General features: G+C 45.0%; 1 protein-coding gene across 3 annotated transcripts in view; it reads left to right on the forward strand.

Moving 5' to 3' along the window:
• The window catches only part of USP32 (ubiquitin specific peptidase 32), a 1,392,279-nt gene that overhangs the window by 947,877 nt on the left and 425,429 nt on the right, over positions 1–18,973 (forward strand). For all 3 annotated transcript variants that reach the window (XM_085649438.1, XM_085649439.1, XM_085649440.1), the window contains 3 exons: positions 14,737–14,891; positions 17,288–17,369; positions 17,965–18,039. In XM_085649438.1, the coding sequence (XP_085505564.1) occupies positions 14,737–14,891; positions 17,288–17,369; positions 17,965–18,039 (312 nt within the window). The remainder of the gene's footprint in view (positions 1–14,736; positions 14,892–17,287; positions 17,370–17,964; positions 18,040–18,973) is intronic.

Here is an 18,973-nt window from a genome sequence, read left to right on the forward strand (position 1 = left end):
TGGATTTCCTATTTAGGACTTGGTCCAAGCCCAGCACTGGGGCTCCTGTGAACAGGACAGTTGCCCACCGTCATTGCCCCACCCCAGTGGGCCCATATTTCCTCAGGCAACACCCTACCCCGGAAAACCCTGCCGCATTCCCTATCACCCCATCGGCTAGGGAGTCCAAGAGGCTTGACACCTTAGGCAAGGAGATATTTTCTTCCACCAGCCTGGCACTATGGACTGTGAACACAGGGTGTGTTTTGGGCTGGTGAGATTAGGTTGCGTAGGTGCTGCCCATGGTCCCTGATGAGACCCCAGCCATATTCCCCCAGGCTATGGCAGATGGGAGAGATGCAGCCAAATTCATTACCAGATGTGGGCTGTACATGATCGACTCACTAGGCAGAGCAGTTTCTTTGTCAATGGCCTTACAGCACCACGTCTAGCTGAGAATTGGTTTTCTAGGGGACGTGCAAGCTTTGCTTATGGACATGCCCTTTGCTGGCTTCCGTCTCTTCGGAGACAAGGCGTATTCTGCGCTGGAGCGCTTAAAGGATAGCATAGCTACAGCCAGATCCTTGGGCCTCTCCATGGCCTCCTTCGACCCCAGTCTGCCTTTGGCTCCTTTTGTGCCTAAGGAAGGGGCTTCCAGCCTCATCTTTACCCACCCCAGCCTTTGCGTGGCCGGGGACACGGTACCCCCAGACTCTGTAGGTCAGGGAAACAGAAGTCCAATCAGTCCAGCACCCTCCGACAGCTGCAGATTCCAAGCCTCTTTAGTTCTTCCCTCCGAACCATTGTGGGCAACCAGTGGGAGGCAGGCTGCGCCGTCACCTGCACCACTGGAGGTCAAACATCAGACCACTGGGTTCTCCAGATTGTCTAAAGGGGCTACTCTCTCACCTTTGTGACTACCCCTCCACCCATTCAACCCTATTGTGACAGGCTGTCGGAGGACCATCCATAGTCCACCAGGAAGTGGTGGTTCTCTTGGCCAAGGAAGCCATAGAGAGGGTGCTGATGCCAGACGTAGATTGTGGCTTTTATTCCCACTACTTTCTGGTGCCCAAAAAGGATGCAGGCCTTTGTCCAAGCACAGACATGCGCCCTCTCAATTTCTTCCTGAAAAAGGAAAATTTCAAAATGCTCTCAGATGCTCACGTTCTGTCTCCCCTCAACCCAGGAGTCTGGTTGGTAGCGGACTTGCAGGACGCATATTTCCACATTCATCTTGCCTTGCCACAGGCATTACCTACGGTTCACACTGGGCCATGAGCACTATCAATTTGCTGTGCTCCCTTTTGGCCTTATCAGCAACCCTCGGTGTTTATTAAGTGATGGCGGTGGTTGCAGCTCATCTGCGGAGATCAGGGGTACCAGTCTTTCCCTGTCTCTACAACTGGCTGTTGAAGGTGGGATTGCCCCAGGCAGTAGTCTCCCACCTCCAGACAATTACGACCTCCTGCACTTGCTTGGGGTCACTATCAATGTGCCAAAGTCACACCTGACTCCCTATCAGACTCTCGCTTTCATCGGAGCTGATCTGAGTGCATTTTCGGGCTTATCTGCCCGAACGGTGAGTCCATGTATTTCGGGCTGTGATACCGATGTTTCAGACTCTATCCTGGGTTTTGGTGAGACTGAGACTGCTGTGCCTCATGGCCTCCTGAATCCTACTTGTAACACAAGGCCGCTGGCATTTATGGGCTCTTCAGTGGGACCTGATGTTCCGGTGGGCGCAGCATCAGGGGAATCTCGCTGACATGGTCCAGAATTCGGAGGGAACTGCAAAAGATCTGCAGTGGTGGTGGTTAACAAGCTGCAATTGGTCAGCGGCAGACTCCTCTCTCTTGCCCAACCAGATATGACAGTAGTGTGAGCTGCACCACTACTGGGATGGGTCGGTCATCTGGGAGGGGTGGAGATCAGAGGCCTGTGGTCTCCGGCGGAATCTGGACTCAACATCAACCTGCCGGAGCTCAGGGCAATCCGGCTTACTTTGAAAGCCTTCCTACCTTCAATCAAGTGCAGGTTTTCTCGGACAACACAACCGCCATGTGGTACTACAACAAACAGGGCTGGTAGGGTCATGGACCATTTGTGCCTGTGCCTTTGGACATGACTTGAAGAGAGAGGCATTTCCCTGGTGGTTCAACACCTGGCGGGCTCTCTGAACTCCAGGGACGACAAACTCAGTTGAAGATTCCTAGTGGATCACGAATGGTGTCTCCATCCAGAGGTGGTGAAAGGCCTCTTTCAGCAGTGGGGAGAACCTTGGTTAAATCTGTTCGCCACCACCGAGAAGGCGCAGTCAGCACTTTTGTCCGCTGAAGTTTTCAAGATAGCTCTTGCTCTGAGACACTTTTTGTCTTAAGTGGAACTCAAGCCTCCTGTACGCCTTTCTGTCCATACCATTCCTGCCCAGAGTTCTCGAGAAGATCAGGAGCGACCGGGCCCAAAACATCCTTGTGGCTCCGTACTGGGTTTGGTATCCCCAGCTGTTCAACATGGCCTTTGGTCCTCCGATCAGGCTGCCTCTTCGGGAGGATCGTCTGTCACAGCAGCATGGGAGGGTTCTCCACCTGAACCTGTCAATGCTCCGCCTTCATGCCTAGAAGTTGAGTGGGGATAGTTGACAGCTTTCTGCCTTCAGCACGAAGTCTGCCAGGTTATCTTGGCAGCAAGGAGTGCCTCCACCAACATGGTATATGCCAGCCGCTGGAGCATTTTATGACATGGTGTGCAGAAAAGGAAGTTGATACTCTTTCTGCTTCCATTTCTCAGGTTCTTCTATTTATTCTTTCTCCTGCCCAGCCGGGTTCTGCTTTGGGCACCTTAAAGGGCTATCTTTCTGCCATCTCAGCCTTTCTGCGGTTGCCAGATCAGCCGTCCCAGTTCAAATTCCCTGTTGTAAATAGGTTTTTGAAAGGTCTCCAATATATATTCCCGCCTTCACCCTTTATCATGCCTCAGTGGGACCTCAATTTCTTACTCGTATTCTGATGTGGCTCGTAAGATAATCTACACAACTGTCCTCTCAGGCTCCTTACCATTAATGCAGCCTTTCTAGTGACTATAACATCTACCCAGAGGGTCAGTGAGCTCCAGCCTTTATCTAAGCCGCCGTGCCTCACCATCTTCCCAAACAAGCTGGTTCTTTGCACTATAGCTTCTTTTCTGCCAAAAGTTGTTACTCCCTTTAATGTAGGCTATTCCATCACCCTGCCTACCTTTTATACTCTGCCGTATCCCTCTTAGGTAGACAAGGGACTCCATCAACTGATCCCAAAAAGAGCATTGTCGTTCTACCTTGACTGCACAAAAGAATTTTGGATGGATGACCAACTCCTCATAGGATATGTCGGACCCAAGAAGAGGAAGGCTGTGCAGAAATGGACCATCTCCAGATGGACCGTGCTATGCGTTAAAACCTGCTGCTCACATGACAAGAAGCAACGCCCTGAGTGTTTGCATACTCATTCTACCAGAGCTAAGGCTGTGACCACTGCATTAGCACACGGAGTTCCAGTCCTGGACATCTGACAGGTAGCAATATGGGCTTCTCTGCACACTTTCACCAAGCAGTACTGCTTAGACAGTTAGGTCTGTCAGGACTGGAACTTTGCCCATTCGGTCTGCAGGATTTGTCAGTGTGAGACTGTTTTGCAGACCAGCCTTTGCCTAGGTTTTGCTTGGGTATCTAGTTTAAGGTAAGGAATTTGCGGCTAGTAGTCTCTATCAGATAAACAAGATGCTAACCTTTGGTAAAGCCTTATCTGGAAGGGACTCTATCTAGTCGCATATTCCTTACCGACCCACCACTCCTCGCTGCGAAACATTTCTATGGTCATCAAGGCTATTTCCCTTTCAGGGTCTTAATTTTCCACACCAGTGGTCCGTGTTCTTCGTGGCTCCGTGCTCCTGGCGTGGAAAGTCACAAGAAGAAACATAAGTCAGCACGCTGGGATGGTGCCTATATTAGCACCATACAGGTCACTTCTGACATCAATTAAGCCACTTACCAAGCACAAGGGTACTTCTCACTGAACATTTCTGGATCCATTCTGATGCCTGGGAATAATTATAAGGTAAGGAATATGCGGCTAGATAGTCTGTATCAGATAAGGCATTACCAAAGGTAAGTAACTTGTTCATCCAATTCATAAGGCATCGGAGTACGATATTTGTGAGACTTCTTCCAACTAAAAGTCTTAAGGATAGAGAAAGGGGGTTGGCATTATTCCTTGTGACTAAAGAGAATGATTCTCCTTCAAAAGGAGATGTCCTCATCTTCAGGGAATGATTCAGTGAAAAGTGCCCCACTCGCTCTTCCACAAAGGCAGCACACAGAGGACGCTTGTAGAGTTTCCTGAGCTTTATTTATTTGGTGCAGCGCTTGCAGCCATCTCCTATGGTAGTTCGCAGAATGAGCATAGCTCTAAACACTATAAAGGGAATCAAGCTACAGAGAAGAAGAAGAAATTCTCCAAAAACATACCTTCAAAGGAAACATCGTCGGTGACGAGATTACGTCCTCTGACATCTACACATTGTCGACGTAAAGAACTTTGTCGACAGCGACCATTCATTTGACGACAGTCACCATTCATTTGACGACAGTCATGCTGTCAATGGCGAAATCACCCTCGAGGAGGAGACAGTTGATGACCACACTGTCAACAGTGAACTTCAGAGGAGATGTTTTTTTCACTGTTAAAGGTGTCAAATTTACTTCCAGCTCAAATTGATGGAGAATGATGTGTCCGGTAGGGGGAGACCAAACCATATACTAAGAAAGTGAAATGCGAACTGCAGAAGAGGCCAGGACTTGGACCAGAAGACCCATAGGAGTCTGGGACACAAAGAACCACCCAAGGTAAGTACCCAGGAACCCCACGGAGACTGTGTGCAGAGTGGGAACACAGCCGCGTAACCAATGGAAGTCAACGGAAAAGTCACGGTTGCAGTTTTGCAGAAGGACCCTTCCCAGAGGACTCCGAAGAATTCCCTCGGAGGACGGAAGGTTGGAGAGCCACCCCACCTGTGGATGCCCTGAGAACCAGGTTACTTACTACAGGGAATCCTGGTGCATAGGGGTGAAGAGACGTCGGAAACATCAATATACGACAATGGAAGACTTGGAGAAAAGTGCTTCTAGAGAAGAATGTGAAGAAGTCTGTTGGACTCCAAGGGTGGATTCTGGAAGTGAAGAACCTGCAAGCAGAGGGAACAGGGTCTAACAATCGATCAATCAATCAGTCATGGCATTTGTAAACCGCACTACATACACGCGAGGGTCTCAAGGCGCTGGGGGGGGGGGGGGGGAGGATAGGAGCTGCTACTGTTCGAAGAGCCAGGTCTTGAGAAGTCTTCTGAAGGTCAGAAGGTCTTCGGTCTGCCGTAGGCAGATGGGGAGGGTGTTCCATGTCTTCGCGGCGAGGTGGGAGAATGATCTGCCGCCGGCGGTCACTCTTTGGATGCGGGGGACGGTGGCGAGGGCAAGGTCTGCGGAGCGGAGCTGGCAGGTAGGGGTGTAGAGGCTGAGTCGGCTGTTGAGGTACGTTGGTCCGGTGTTGTGGAGTGCCTTGTGTGCGTGGGTGAGGAGTTTGAAGGTTATCCTCTTGTTGACAGGGAGCCAGTGTAGGTCTCAGGTGGGGTGTGATGTGGCTGCGGCGAGGGATTTTGAGGATCAGGCGTGCAGAGGAGTTTTGGATGCGTTGAAGCCGTTTCAGGAGTTTGGCCGGGGCTCCTGCGTGGAGTGCGTTTCCGTAGTCCAGCCTACTGCTGACGAGGGCCTGGGTGACCGTCCTTGTTTCGTTGGGGAGCCACTTGAAGATCCTGCGAAGCATGCAGAGGGTGTTGAAGCAGGAGGAGGAGACGGCGTTGACCTGCTTCATCATGGAGAGGGTAGAGTCGAGGATGACTCCTAGGAGTCTATGCCACTCAGGAGTGACCAGGAGGCACGGAAGAGCAATGCCCACCGATGTTGGAAGGTTCAGATGAATTGACAGTGACCTTGTCACTGCAGCTGTGAGGACCAGCCGAATCTGAGGAAGACCAGGAGCCTTGCACGAGCTGTCACACGTTGGATGTTCGTGACTAGGTGGTCGGTGGCTGGCTTGAGCACCAACAAGTCTTGGTAGTCACAACTAGCTTGGAGAACGAAGGAGTAACATTGGGACCAGCAAGGTCTAATGGACTCACCAACAGCAGGAGAGTCGGAGCAGGCCCCGAGCAAGCAGGGGAGTCCACTGAAGTAGGAGAAGGCCCTCAGGAGGACCTGCAGGCTGAAGGCACAGGAGTCGCATGAAGACATAGAGCATCTCACCAAGTACGAAGGCCCATAGTACACAGGATGCGGTGAGAACGCTGAGCTTGGAGGGAAGAGATGCTGGAAGCTGGAGCGTCTTGTAGCCCGAAGATCTCTGGAGTGCAGAAACAATAAGCCTTGGCAACAGCAAGTCGACGTGGTGCACAGGGGTTCGGTCTCGGTGGTTCCGACAATGGATACTGGCCTCAAAATTGCAGAGGACATGTCAGCCCTCGAAGGAGTTGCAGAACAACTACTTATGTTGCTGAGCCTCAGGAAGCCTGTAGGACGACAGGAGCAGTAGACCGGTCAGCTTCGTTGCGATGCCTGCAGATGCATGGGAGTGCCTGCTTCAATCCAAGGGAGATTACTTCGAGTGTCCTTGATGCCCACAGGTCTGGTGAAGATCCTGGAAGAAGACACAGACAATGAAGAAGAATTGCAGTACAACGAGACCAGGAACAGCAGGAGTCTTCCTTGGTTTCAGGTGAAGTCCAAGTGTCCAAACGGTCGAAGAGTGACATGGCTTCAGTCTTGAGTCTTGTCCCACGACGAATCTGAGGGCCCACTCACAGGTAAGTCCTTAAGTACCCTAAGGGAAGGGTTGGAATAACTTAGGAGTCCCTCTCAGAGGAGGGATTGGACAGAGGGGCCTGTGACAAGAAAACTATTGTTCTACTCTCCCCTGCTCGAGCTTGGTTCAGCAGCAGGAGAATCGTGTCTGTGGTCGGTAGCAGTACCAGCAGCTTACTGTCAGACCCTGAAAGGCTGTTATCAGGACTACGGGGGGTACCCTAAGGGAGCCCCCAGGACAAGGGATCATACTTCCAACACTGGAATTGGTGTTTGGGTATGATTCCAATATGTTTGATACCAAACTTGACCAGGTTCGGTGTAGCCACTATATAGTTACATATCTCGTAATGACTGATGTCCACTATATGTATTAAAATGTCTGACCACACTTACAAAGCCTGGATAATCGACTCCAGGGTTTGTAGGCATGTCCTGCTAATGCACCCTCACACTTATTACCAAGCACCTTGCCCTCATGGCTAAAGAGCCTGCTATAGGGTTGAGATAGGTTTTAAGTGTAGTGACCTCAGACATAAGGAAACGTTTATTTGTCATGAGAGGTGCAAGCACCAATTTACACAGGCAGGAATGACAGGCCTGTATTCACAGTTTGAGTGAATTCCTGTAGGTGGCATAATACATGCTGCAGCCCATGGGAGACCCCTGGTGTACCTATGCTCTGGGTACCTTGTTATACTAGGGACTAACAAGGGTAGACCAGTAGCCAACTGTGGATGTACCAGAGTACTTACCATGGTCTTATTAGGGAGAAAGCACAGTGACTGGGGTCGTGATTAGCAGGATCCCAGTCAGACTAAGTTAATAACACAGTGATGCCAGGCAAAAAGTGGGGGTACCCATGCTAGAAGGATTCTGCCTTCCTACAGTTGAAAAAATAGAGAAGTGGCTAGAGCTATCGTAAAAGAAGGGGAGCTTACCTCCTCAGTATTGACACAGCAGGGTAAGTCTCCAGCACAGGTTTTCACCAACTGGCAGGAGGTACTGCATTAAGAAGGCTAGACTAGTTCAAGTCTACAGCCTCTCATACTGACACCTAATACAAGATTCTCTATATGCCTTTTGATGGCTTCGCTCTCTTTGGCAAGCATGTAGATGAGTAGTTGCAAGGTCTGAAAACTGACACTGTCACCGCAAAGGCATTAAGACTTTTGCAGTATCGTAGATTTGGAATTTCTAACTTTCAAAATTTCAGAGGAGGATTTAATCAATATGGAGGTCAGGGACATTCATAGTATCCTCAAAGCCAGTCTGGATACAATCAAGGATAACTCTTCAATCTGAATCAAAGAAAGTCTTGCAGCAAGCCTTCAGGAAGGAATAGAGGTTCCTCACATGCATAAAACAATGACAACCAGAAGAGAGTTTGACACATAGCTTGTATCCCATTTTCCATCTCGTTCTCAGAAGTTGGCGGTGAGAATTTCCATTTTTGCTCCTGCATGTAAGAACATAGCATGAGACAAATGGGTGATGAAAATTGTACAATCAAGTCATTCTTTGGAGTTCATCCAGAGACCCCATTTTGTCCACTAGAAAAGGAAAATCATCTTTACTTGGTGCTTCAATTGGAAATTCTCGTGCTTATCTTCAAAGAAATGATCCCCAAATCGCGAATGAACCCAAGGTTTTATTCCAGGTTCTTCCTAATCAAGAAGACGACTGGTCAATGGAGACCAATACTGGATCTAAGGCAGCTGAACAAGTAAAGAAACAGTCATTTGGGATGATTACTTTACCAGAAGTCCTCCTAAAGATGCAGGAAGGTAATTTTATGGTCTCCCTGGACCTTTGGGATGCATACTTCCACATACCCATTCATCGAAAACACAAAGTACCTTTATTTCTCAGTAGTTGGGCATCACTACCAGTTCAAGGTGCTTCCTTTTGGACTCAAATCAGTGCCTTGAATATTTGCCAATGTCTTGCCCCAGTTGCCGCTTTTGTCAGTCCAGATCACCACCAGGTTTTTCCACACCTGCACGAATTACTTGTTAAAGCGCCATGCAGGGAAGGCACAAAGGCTTCTACAAATGTCTGCAGCAGTCTCTTCTGGAGATTAGTCCTCACTATGAACAGAGAAAAATCATAGTTGGAACCCCAGACAAAGATCATATTTCTGCGAGCGATAACACACAGTTGGAGAAAGCTTGTTCATTGGCGGAAAGGGTGAGAAAAATACAGACAGTGGATACGACTATTGCTGCAAAACAGTCAGTCACAGTGAGATACTACCAAGTCCCTGTTGGGCCTGATGGCATCATGTATAGGCCTCATTCCATTTGCAGGCTTCATACAAGACAAGTACTGTATTTACAGTGGAAAAAGATAAAAGGCTCATGGGATGATACGGTCCGTGTCATAAGGTGCTTAAAGCTTGCTTTAATGTAGTGGACGATCCCAGCAAACCTAAATGCAGGACTTTCTTTTCTGCCGATAATAGAATGGATAATACGCACTACGTATGCATCCATGGGCGATTTGGGAGCTCACCTGCAAGAACTTTCTACTAGTCACCTCTGGTCAGTTTCAACTAGTCGCCTCTGGTCAGTTGCAGAGAAGAGGCTCCACATCAATGTGTTGGAACTCTGTGCCGTACGGCTATGTTTACAAGTGTTCTTCCCCAGATTGGCAGGTCAGCTAGTCCTAGTCAGAACAGACAGCAGAACGTCTATGTTCTAAGTAGTCAAGCAAGGAGGCACACGGTCCAAACCCTGTAGAACTTGACCATTTCTCACAGGATAGACATCGCTATGGAAAATCTGCCAGGCTGCCAGAATGATCAAGTGGATGCACTCAGTCGGCAAATGTCAGATTGCAATGAGTAGGAAGTAGAACAGAAAACGGGTAGATTACATTTTCAATCAGTGGGGTCACCCCACATTTGATCTGTTTGCCACTCTGAACTACAAGAAATGCCTGTGCTTGCAAGCAGGTTTTGGCATCCATGGACGATGGACTATGCTGTTTCGATTAATTAGTCCAAGATGTTTGTCTACACCTTTCCTTCTTTTCCTCTGATCCCCAGGGTGCTGAAAAAGGTGAATAATGACCACTGGACTCTAATCATCATTGCTCTGGTGTGACCTCGCCAATATTGGTATAGCGAGCTACTACAGTTATCAGCCCGTCCAGCCATTCCTCTGAATGTGCATCCCAGGATACTTTACAGACATCATGGATAGATATTTCCTTATTTATTACATTAGCCAAGAGAGGACTCCAATATTCTTCAGTCGCAATCTCAAGATTTTGAAGAACTGATACTTTGTCTACTCTGTTTTCCCAAAGCATAATTAAACAGTTTATAAAAGGGATCTTCAGAGAATTTCCACCTTTTCGACATCCCCCAGTTCCAAGGGAACTTAATACAGTCATCAGTCTGATGATACCTCCTTTTGAGCTTATACATAAAGCAGACTGAACACTTGTCTCTTGGAAAACAGTACTTATCCTAGCTCTAACATTCACCAGGAGAGTGTGAGAGATTGAAGCATTTACCATCACAGAACTTTTTCTCCAGTTCATGGAGGATAGGCTAATTCTCAGAACCAACCCTAAATTGATTCCAAAGATTCCAACTGATTTTCATCTAAATTAGTCTGTCATTCTTAGGTCTTTCTTTCCAAACCCATTTTCAACAGCAGAAAGATCGTTACATTCTTTGGACTTGCGTAGATGTCTCAAATTCTATGTAGCGAAGACAAAGGACATACACATATCAAACCAGCCTTTTTACACTGTATACTGTATATTTTACACTGTTTACTGCTAAGTTATTGTATCAGGGATTTCCACTCCTACTATGTGAAATGATTCAAGTATGTGAATATATAAAAGATAGCAGTGTTGGAGAACTGGAGTTCCAGCTAATTTCTAAACTGGCCCCAGAGCCACCTTTACCATTTTACAAAGCTCTACTAAAGTGGTGACCGCTGCCTTGGAGAAGCCTTTTTCGGCCCCATTAGTCCACAGTCATCGATGAGACTAAAGCCAGGTGTCTTCCCACGGCACATCCTGACTGGATGACTTGACTCCATGGGGACAAAGTTTCCTCTTCTGGAAAATATGACTTTTGGCTCTGTTATGCCACCTGCCTTCCAGGTCATTACGTTTATGCATGGTGTGAAGCGGTAGAGCTGGCTAGCAGCCTCCCTGAGCACATGAAAATAGCTTTACTACAGCATGTCCAATGAGGCTGACCTCTGCTGCAAAGGCATATCAACTAACACTACTATGGTTTGTCCATAGGCCGATCCTCCTGGCAACAGCAACCCTTGCAGACAGCCCATATCTGAACTTGCTCTTGCTACCATTTTGCTGCGAATAGGGATTAAAGGGACTAGCACAAGAGCACCATCCTCACTCGGTTTGTTTCAGTGAATTTGCCACCTCTCAGCAGGTTTGATTTGGCCTCCTTTCAGCTTCAGCATCAGAATGGGGGTGGGGAGTGTCTCATTTCCTGCTTAGTTGACAATCATAAGAAGCACAGGTGCCTCAGACCCATTTTGAACCTGAGATCCTTTGATTTCTTTCTGCACTAAAACATATTAAAAATGATGTTCCCTAGTCTGCCATTGCATGTGCAATACTGGATAGTGTCCCTGAATGTCAAGGACATGTAATTCCATCTACTATGCTTCCCTATTCACAGGTATTGCCTCTGCTTCACAAAGTGTCCCTGTACTACCAAAGTGCTACCCCTTGGCCTCACAGCTGCACACAAGTCTTTACCAAAGTGCTGGCTGTGATGGCAACTTAATTCAGGACGTCAGGAGTCCAAGTATTTCGGTACTTGGGCAACTGAATGGTCACTGCTGGGTAACTGGTTCTGGTCAGGCCATGGGCGCATTCTTGAATGCATTCTAACGTTTCTTCATCTCCTGGGATTCTACTTCTTTTAAAAGCAGCTCCACTTATATCCGCTTTGAGGTGGACATTCATTTATCCAGTCCTGAATAGGACCTGTACGAAGACGTTTTCTCTGCCTCAGAGGATCTAGGACATTTAGGATACAATCCAGATGTTTCAAGGATCCGATTCCGTGTGAATTGGTCACAAGGAAAGCTCTATGCATGCACTCCCATTCACCTACGTTTCTAAGTTCAACAGAGCATATGAGATGATGGTGCTTTGTAAATGCTTATTTGCTTTGGGAAGGAGGATTCTGGTACGTTTATCTTTTGGAAGTAAGCATTCTAACTCTTATATGCCCCCTCACAGCTCCAGCCCAGATACATATGCTTTGCCTGCAGGATAGTTGGATCCCCCACCCCAGTTCTCAAACTCTTCATCTTCCATCACTAAAGGAGTTTGAGCTTTGCCAGTTAGAGGTCTTCACTTTACCGCTAACGCTAGTGGATATCATCTTAAATGCTCAGATACTAGCCATTAAGTCTTTCTATATCACTGGAACACATTTGTTTCTTAGTGCCAAGCTGCAGGTAACTCTTTTGAGGCTCACCTGTCTGAAATCCTGTGCTTAAGCTTTCCCTGGCTCAGCAGGTATTGGCAGTCTCTGCCATAGAAATCTATTTGTCTGCTTTTTCTCCATTTATGTCTTCCTGACCAGACTTCTTTCTTCAAGTCACCTCTGGAGTCCTGTTTCTTGATATACTTTTTCCACCAAGCCTTTTATCGTCCTGCAGTGAGATATACACTTAGTGTTGACTGTTCTTGTGGCAGTACTGTTTGAACTAGTTCATAGTTTCTCTATTCACCTTCAAACCATCAAGAATCTAATTATAGTGATAAGCACTTTGGCCCGCATGAGCCTTGAGTTGCATGCCCAGTTAATCTTGCATATGTTTATTGTAGGCTATCTAAACAAGCTGGTCCTCTTCACTTGTCCATTCTTTCTGACTAAAGTGGTGTCCACTTTCCACATGGGCCTCTCTATCACCAATCCATCTTTCTTACCCATTCCCCATCCTTCTAAGGAGGATGAACGGTGGCACAGGCTGGACCTTGTGTGAGTTGTTACCCATTGTGTTATTTGGAAGAGGTCACAACAGGTGGATGATCAGATTTTTTTCTGCTTTTGCTAGATCCAAGAAAGGCAAAGTGATGAGCAAGCTTACATTCACACATTGGCACACTCTTTGTATTCATATTAAGATCAGTTATGCCTTGGCTAAGAAAGACCCTCAGCTGACATTCATACTCATTTTATGATGGCCATGGACTCTTCTACTCCTCTCACCTCAGGCATCCTGGTGACTGATATATGCAGACTGGCCAATTGGTCTATTATACATACCTTTGACAAACATTACTTTCTAGCAGCTCAGGCATGGAGTAATGAATTGCATCAGCTCTACTCAGTCCGACCTCCCAGTGAGTACTAGCTTAGGACTTAATTATAAAATCAAAACTCTGCCGGAAGAAGTATTCATCAGAAGAAAAAGTCACCAATCGTCTGTAACACTCTTTCTGGTAAATTCTATTTGTTGTTGCCGATTCTTCACCACCCTCCCTGTCTCGGTGAGTGAGGTTCATAATACAGTTCCAATGTAGAGACTGATTATTCACATTGTAGTATGGTCTACTGTATTTAAGCTCGCCTCCACAAGTGTCATTTGGATGCAGATAAAATACAAGGAATTGATGCAAGTGTGTATGGAAACACCCAAATATGGTGCTGAGGAGCCACTGCTTGAAAAAATGTTCTAGTATTTATCCTGGTGCCAGGCGATAGTCCTAATATAAGGCAACTGGTGGAAGGTATAGTGTTCATCTCAAACACGTTAATTGAAGGTACGTACCGTTTTCTTTGAATGGGTGTTGTTCCTGGAGAAAAATGCTTCTAAATTATTAGAATCAAAGGTAAACTCAACATAAGTCATAAAATAAATGTAAATGGTTTGCAAGAGGAAAAAATACCATGCCTTGGGAAAATGAAATATGTAAATACATGGATCTCAACAATAAATATTCCAGTATCTGCTGAGAAAAAGTGAACTTGACTGAGCACAGAAACCTAAATGTTTTATTAAAAAAGAAACCAGCATGCTAGAGCAAAAATGGATTTCTAAACTGACTCCGATTCACAGGAAGCTATTTAAGTGCTGTCCAGTTCACCGACATGTAGTCAAACGTTGCAGACAAGCTTTTCTTGCCTCAAAATTTTGGATCTGCTCAATTTCCTAAGTGCAGATTCAGAGATTTCTAAATAAACACTGTCACCGAAATTAATGCGGAAGAGCAGAGAGATGCCAATGATCTTTAAAAACAGGAAGAGGGCCTAGAGTTGATGTGTGCTGTAAATGAGAAGCCCTCATCAAGATATCCAGCTTTCAAAAGTCTACTAGCAGAGAAAGCCAAAGAGTGTCCTCCCCTACTGTATTAATGCCTGCCGACAGTCAGAAGTTTTGTTATCATTAAATTTCTTGAAATGTGCACTTGTCTACTATGGCATAGCCATGTGGACTCTTGTTTATGATCTAGCATTAGGGTGCAAAACGGTTGAGCAATGTGGGTGTATTGGTACGCTTCTCTGCAACCGGGTGGAACACGTATTGTATTATGGTCTGACAAACCTTTTTAATGAAAATATGTGCTACCATTTTTCCCTGGAATAACACTTTGCTTCCCACTTTAAATGTGAGAACGGTATTCCCAGAGTAGGCCGCCAAACTAGAATTCTGTTTGATGAGTGATATTTGACATTGGGGAAAAGAAGCTACTCTAGGGATAGGCACAGCTGTGTGAAGACTTCCATGTTATTGAAGATTGCACTTTCTATCCCACTTCTGTGTCGTAGGTTTGCTGTACTGCAGATATTTACATGACACTCCCTTAAGATCTGCAGGTTACATATGAATAACGTGACTTTCTTCTTGATGCAGGCAATGTGCCTTCTCCAAATGCTCCCTTGAAGCGAGTATTGGCATACACCGGCTGCTTTAGTCGCATGCAGACTATTAAAGTTATTCACGAGTACCTGTCCCAAAGGCTACGGATAAAAGAAGAAGACATGCGACTCTGGTTGTATAATAGTGAGGTAACTTCATTTTTTGACGTATCCCTTTGTGTATCAAATAAAAGCTGTTCATTGCTAGATTCTATCCTCTGGGAATTCATTCATATTTGTGATGTCTTTCTTTGTGTAATTATGATGTCTGGATACAACTCCTTAAAACATATTTTTTCTCAAATGTTCTATGTGAAGACAAAAAATGCTTTATCGAAAGATCAAAACGTCAAATTCAAGAAAATCGAGTTTTCTTTTCTGGCTATACTCTGTGATCCCACTTTGACCACCTTCACACAAACCTCCTTAACCTTGATTCTGTTTCTCTGCCTCCTGTGCTGCCTTGTGTCAAAGCAAGGCCCTGTCCTCGTCTCTTTGCCGCAGAAGCCTTTACCTGCATTTCCCCAGGTTTCTCTCCCCGCTCTTTTCTGCAGTGGAAATGAAAACAGTTGTCACACCTCTTTATGACGGCTTACACATGGAGAAGAAAACATTTTAGTATTATTCTAGTCTTGTAATCCATTCGGATTTTGAGTAAGAAATGTTTGTTGGCTCTCACTGTTGGAATCCTAGTCTTAGCCAGTATGTACGTTTGGCATCGGACAGTATCGAGGTTCAACAACAGTCAGGGGGCACGGATGTGAAAGTGGGGGTGCTCTAGTTTAGGGGGAGTTTTGAGAAGTCAAAATAGCTGCCTGCCTTAGTATGAGGTAGTGTCACTCTTTCAGGGAGCAGTTTAGAGGTGTCTATCATTTGAGATCATTCCCCTCATTGTAGGTAACCTTTGCTTAACCGAATACTCACAGAGCCCTTTCTAAGCATAAGGCCCCTATTCACAAATGTGTTCCATGTAAACCTGTGTCTACAGCCGAAAATACCCTATTTAACCCTGACAGGATTTCACAAAAGGATTCCTAGCAGGCATAAATGGATTTACTACTGCAGATTTCTCCGCCACAAGTGCGTAGAAATCTGTGCTATTAGCTACCTTGCTAGGGGTGAGAAATGGGTGTTACATGGTGCGGTCAGTTCACTCACTCACAATCCTATAGGTTTGCCGTCATTCACCAACTGAAATTGAACCCCTTCCCACGCTGAACATGGTAAGAATATTACTGCAGCCTAGAGCTGGAGTAACTCCCTTTCCAGGACGGGAAGTGGAAAGGAGCACTCCCACATTTGGAGTTGATATAGGGAAAGGGCTTTCACCATAAGGAAAAATGTTTTCACCACAGAGAAAAAAATAGTTGCTCGGTGTACTCCATCCTACTTTTTGTGGAAGTCTGTTTGAATTGAGTTGTAGAACAACTCTAGAGTTATGTTTAATTATATTTTGTACTTTGCACTTGCAGGTTAGAAGCATTCATTCTCCTATGTTTTGTCGCAGACCGAATTATGCATAAGAGAGAGAGAGAGCGAGAGAGAGAAAGAAAGTAAGAAAGAATATGAACGCAGTGTGGCCTATGAAGAAATTGTAGTGTCATATTCGAGGTTCCAAGCTCTACTTCAAAGCACATAGTCCATGGGCGTCCATATGGATTGCAGAGTGTAAACAACACATAGCTCCTTCATGCTTATTATTTGGAGCATTATTACAGGCCTTCACATGATTTTTGGTGGGTCTCAGTATTCGAGGCAGATCTGAGTATACGCAATTCCTTAAAATTGTGGTATTGACTGAATAGGTTTAATTTCTAACTCTGGTAGTAGAGGCTGAAGTGAAGTACACTTGATCATTGGAAAAGCTCATGTTGAAGATGAACCATCCAATAGCTGTAGTTTATTTACTGCAGATATGTTGACAAAGATTGCAGCTCGAGAAGGTCTGTAGCTTGAGGGTGCTGCTTCTGGTGCTGTAACTCTATTGTAGTGTTAGAGAGGAATGGCTTAATATGTTGTAGCTTGCAATTGATGCTGACTGTTGTGTAGAGTTAGGCTGTAAAGATCCAATTGACTTCACCGTCTACCGTGACTCCATAATGAATAGAATAGACAAGGTGCTGTGGGTGAGCCAACAAATGTTCTCAAACCAGGTCTGTAATGTGAGCACTGGATACCCGCAAACACTACTGCAATATCACTCAGAGCGCCTCAGAAGGGAATGCTTTAACATTTTTCAGTGCTTTTGACAGCATCCCATTAATCCATTCTACTGTCTAATAGTGGGAGTTTGATTACTGTGTAAATGCAGATTGTATTTGATGGATTTTAGCTATAGTGGGCAAAGCGACCGGTCCGTAGCTGCAGATAAACACTGGATCATGGACTGATATTATAGGTGTATAAAAGAGTAAGTGAGGCAACTGTCCCTAATTGTGGTGACACATTTGTTATAGGTGGAGGTGCACTTACTGTGGCCTCTAGTTCATTGGGTTGTCAAAGTTCAAAAGTCTGTGAACTAAAGTAAATCTTATTTCATCCTTCAGAATTATCTCACACTTCTTGATGATGAAGATCATAGGCTGGAATATCTCAAAATCCAAGATGAGCAGCATTTGGTGATTGAAGGTATGTACCATTCATATATGTACCTGCATTTGAATCTTTACCCAACGGATTTTTATTTAATTGAGTGCTGTTGAAACCAAATACCTAAGCTATCCTAATAGGCATGAAGCTTCTTAACAGTAAAATCATGTATATTACTGCTTGATTCCAGTACCCTATTACATGTATATTTTTATTATTTGTAATATGCTCTCCAAGTTACCACACAATGTATAAGAAAGAAGTCCATTTTAAGTTGGGAAGTGTGTTTTAATTTGTCACTTTTGTGGAGGGAAAGATGCAGAAATTTGGAGTCAAACGTTTTTAGAGAAGCAGTCAATGGGAGAGGATAAGGTAGGATGGAGGTGTGAATTTTCATTTTACATCAAAAGGCATTGAACACCCTAAATGACTTTACAAAGACCCAATGATGGTGTTTGGTAATCAGTGATGGTTCCTTATTCATACTGATGGAGAGATGCAAGGTCAGATATATTGCTTTAAAATGTATGCTCTCATAAAGCCTGGATCTTATGTGTATAATGAAAACCCTTTTCTGTAAAGGTTACTTTTTTAAAGTTTTGAAACTAATATAAGTACCTTTTTATGTTTTTAGTTCGGAACAAAGATATGAGCTGGCCAGAAGAAATGTCATTTATTGCAAACAGTAGCAAAATAGACCGACACAAAGGTAAAACCACAGCTATAACATAGATTTAAAAAAAATGGTGCATGTGTAATATTAATTACTGATAAGTACATTTGTAGGGCTAAGATAATCTTCATTAAATGGTTTGTTTGAAATGATCGAGGGTGTTTCTTTTAAAGTTAATTTGACATGTTTTATTTTTATAAAATATTTTTTTTAAATTACTTTTCATTGTATGTTTGTTTTAAGTTTCTACTTCTACATATAAAAAGTGTGACCTAGCACCCAAAGTTGTAAAAGAACATATGAAAGGTTTCAAAATTGCTTACCCATCTCATAACTGTTGCAGCACAACAATGTAGATATTCACTTTAATTTTTATAACACAAATTATACTCTCTAATATAATGCCATAAATCTTTTCCACTCCAAATTCATTTTTTTTGGCATCCCCTAATGTAGGAATGGGGTAAATTGAGCCTACCCAGGTGCTACTCCTTTTTATAAGAATAATTTGACCCTTTACTTATTGTTCAGTTTCTAAATGCAAGTAACGTTACTCTGGTTTGCATCTTGCATTTGGTGTTCCTGCTGCCCCACTAAAATATTTCAGACAAAATCCTGAAGGGTATACTGTTTCACCTTTTACAGGGGCAATTTTTTGTATTTTACAGGGGCAGTTCAATCAATTAACCAAACAGTACTTGTAGTGTCCGGCTAATCACTCCTAGGGGTACCTAGGCGCTGAGGTCTCGCAGGTGTTTAGTCGAAGAGCCAGGTCTTGACTCCCTTATTGAAGTCTGCTAGTGAAGGTGAAGTTTGTCGGTAGAGGGGGAGGTTGTTCCAGAACTTGGTGGCAAGGTAGAAGGAACAACCTCCGCTGTGGCTTTGACGGATGCGGAGAATGTGGACAAGGGACGCGGAGCGCAGTTTCACCATAGTCAAGTCATTAGAAGTCCGGTAGGAAGCATCTTGG

Source organism: Triturus cristatus, chromosome 3_2 (genome assembly GCF_964204655.1).
Source record: "Triturus cristatus chromosome 3_2, aTriCri1.1, whole genome shotgun sequence".
Lineage (NCBI taxonomy): Eukaryota > Metazoa > Chordata > Amphibia > Caudata > Salamandridae > Triturus > Triturus cristatus.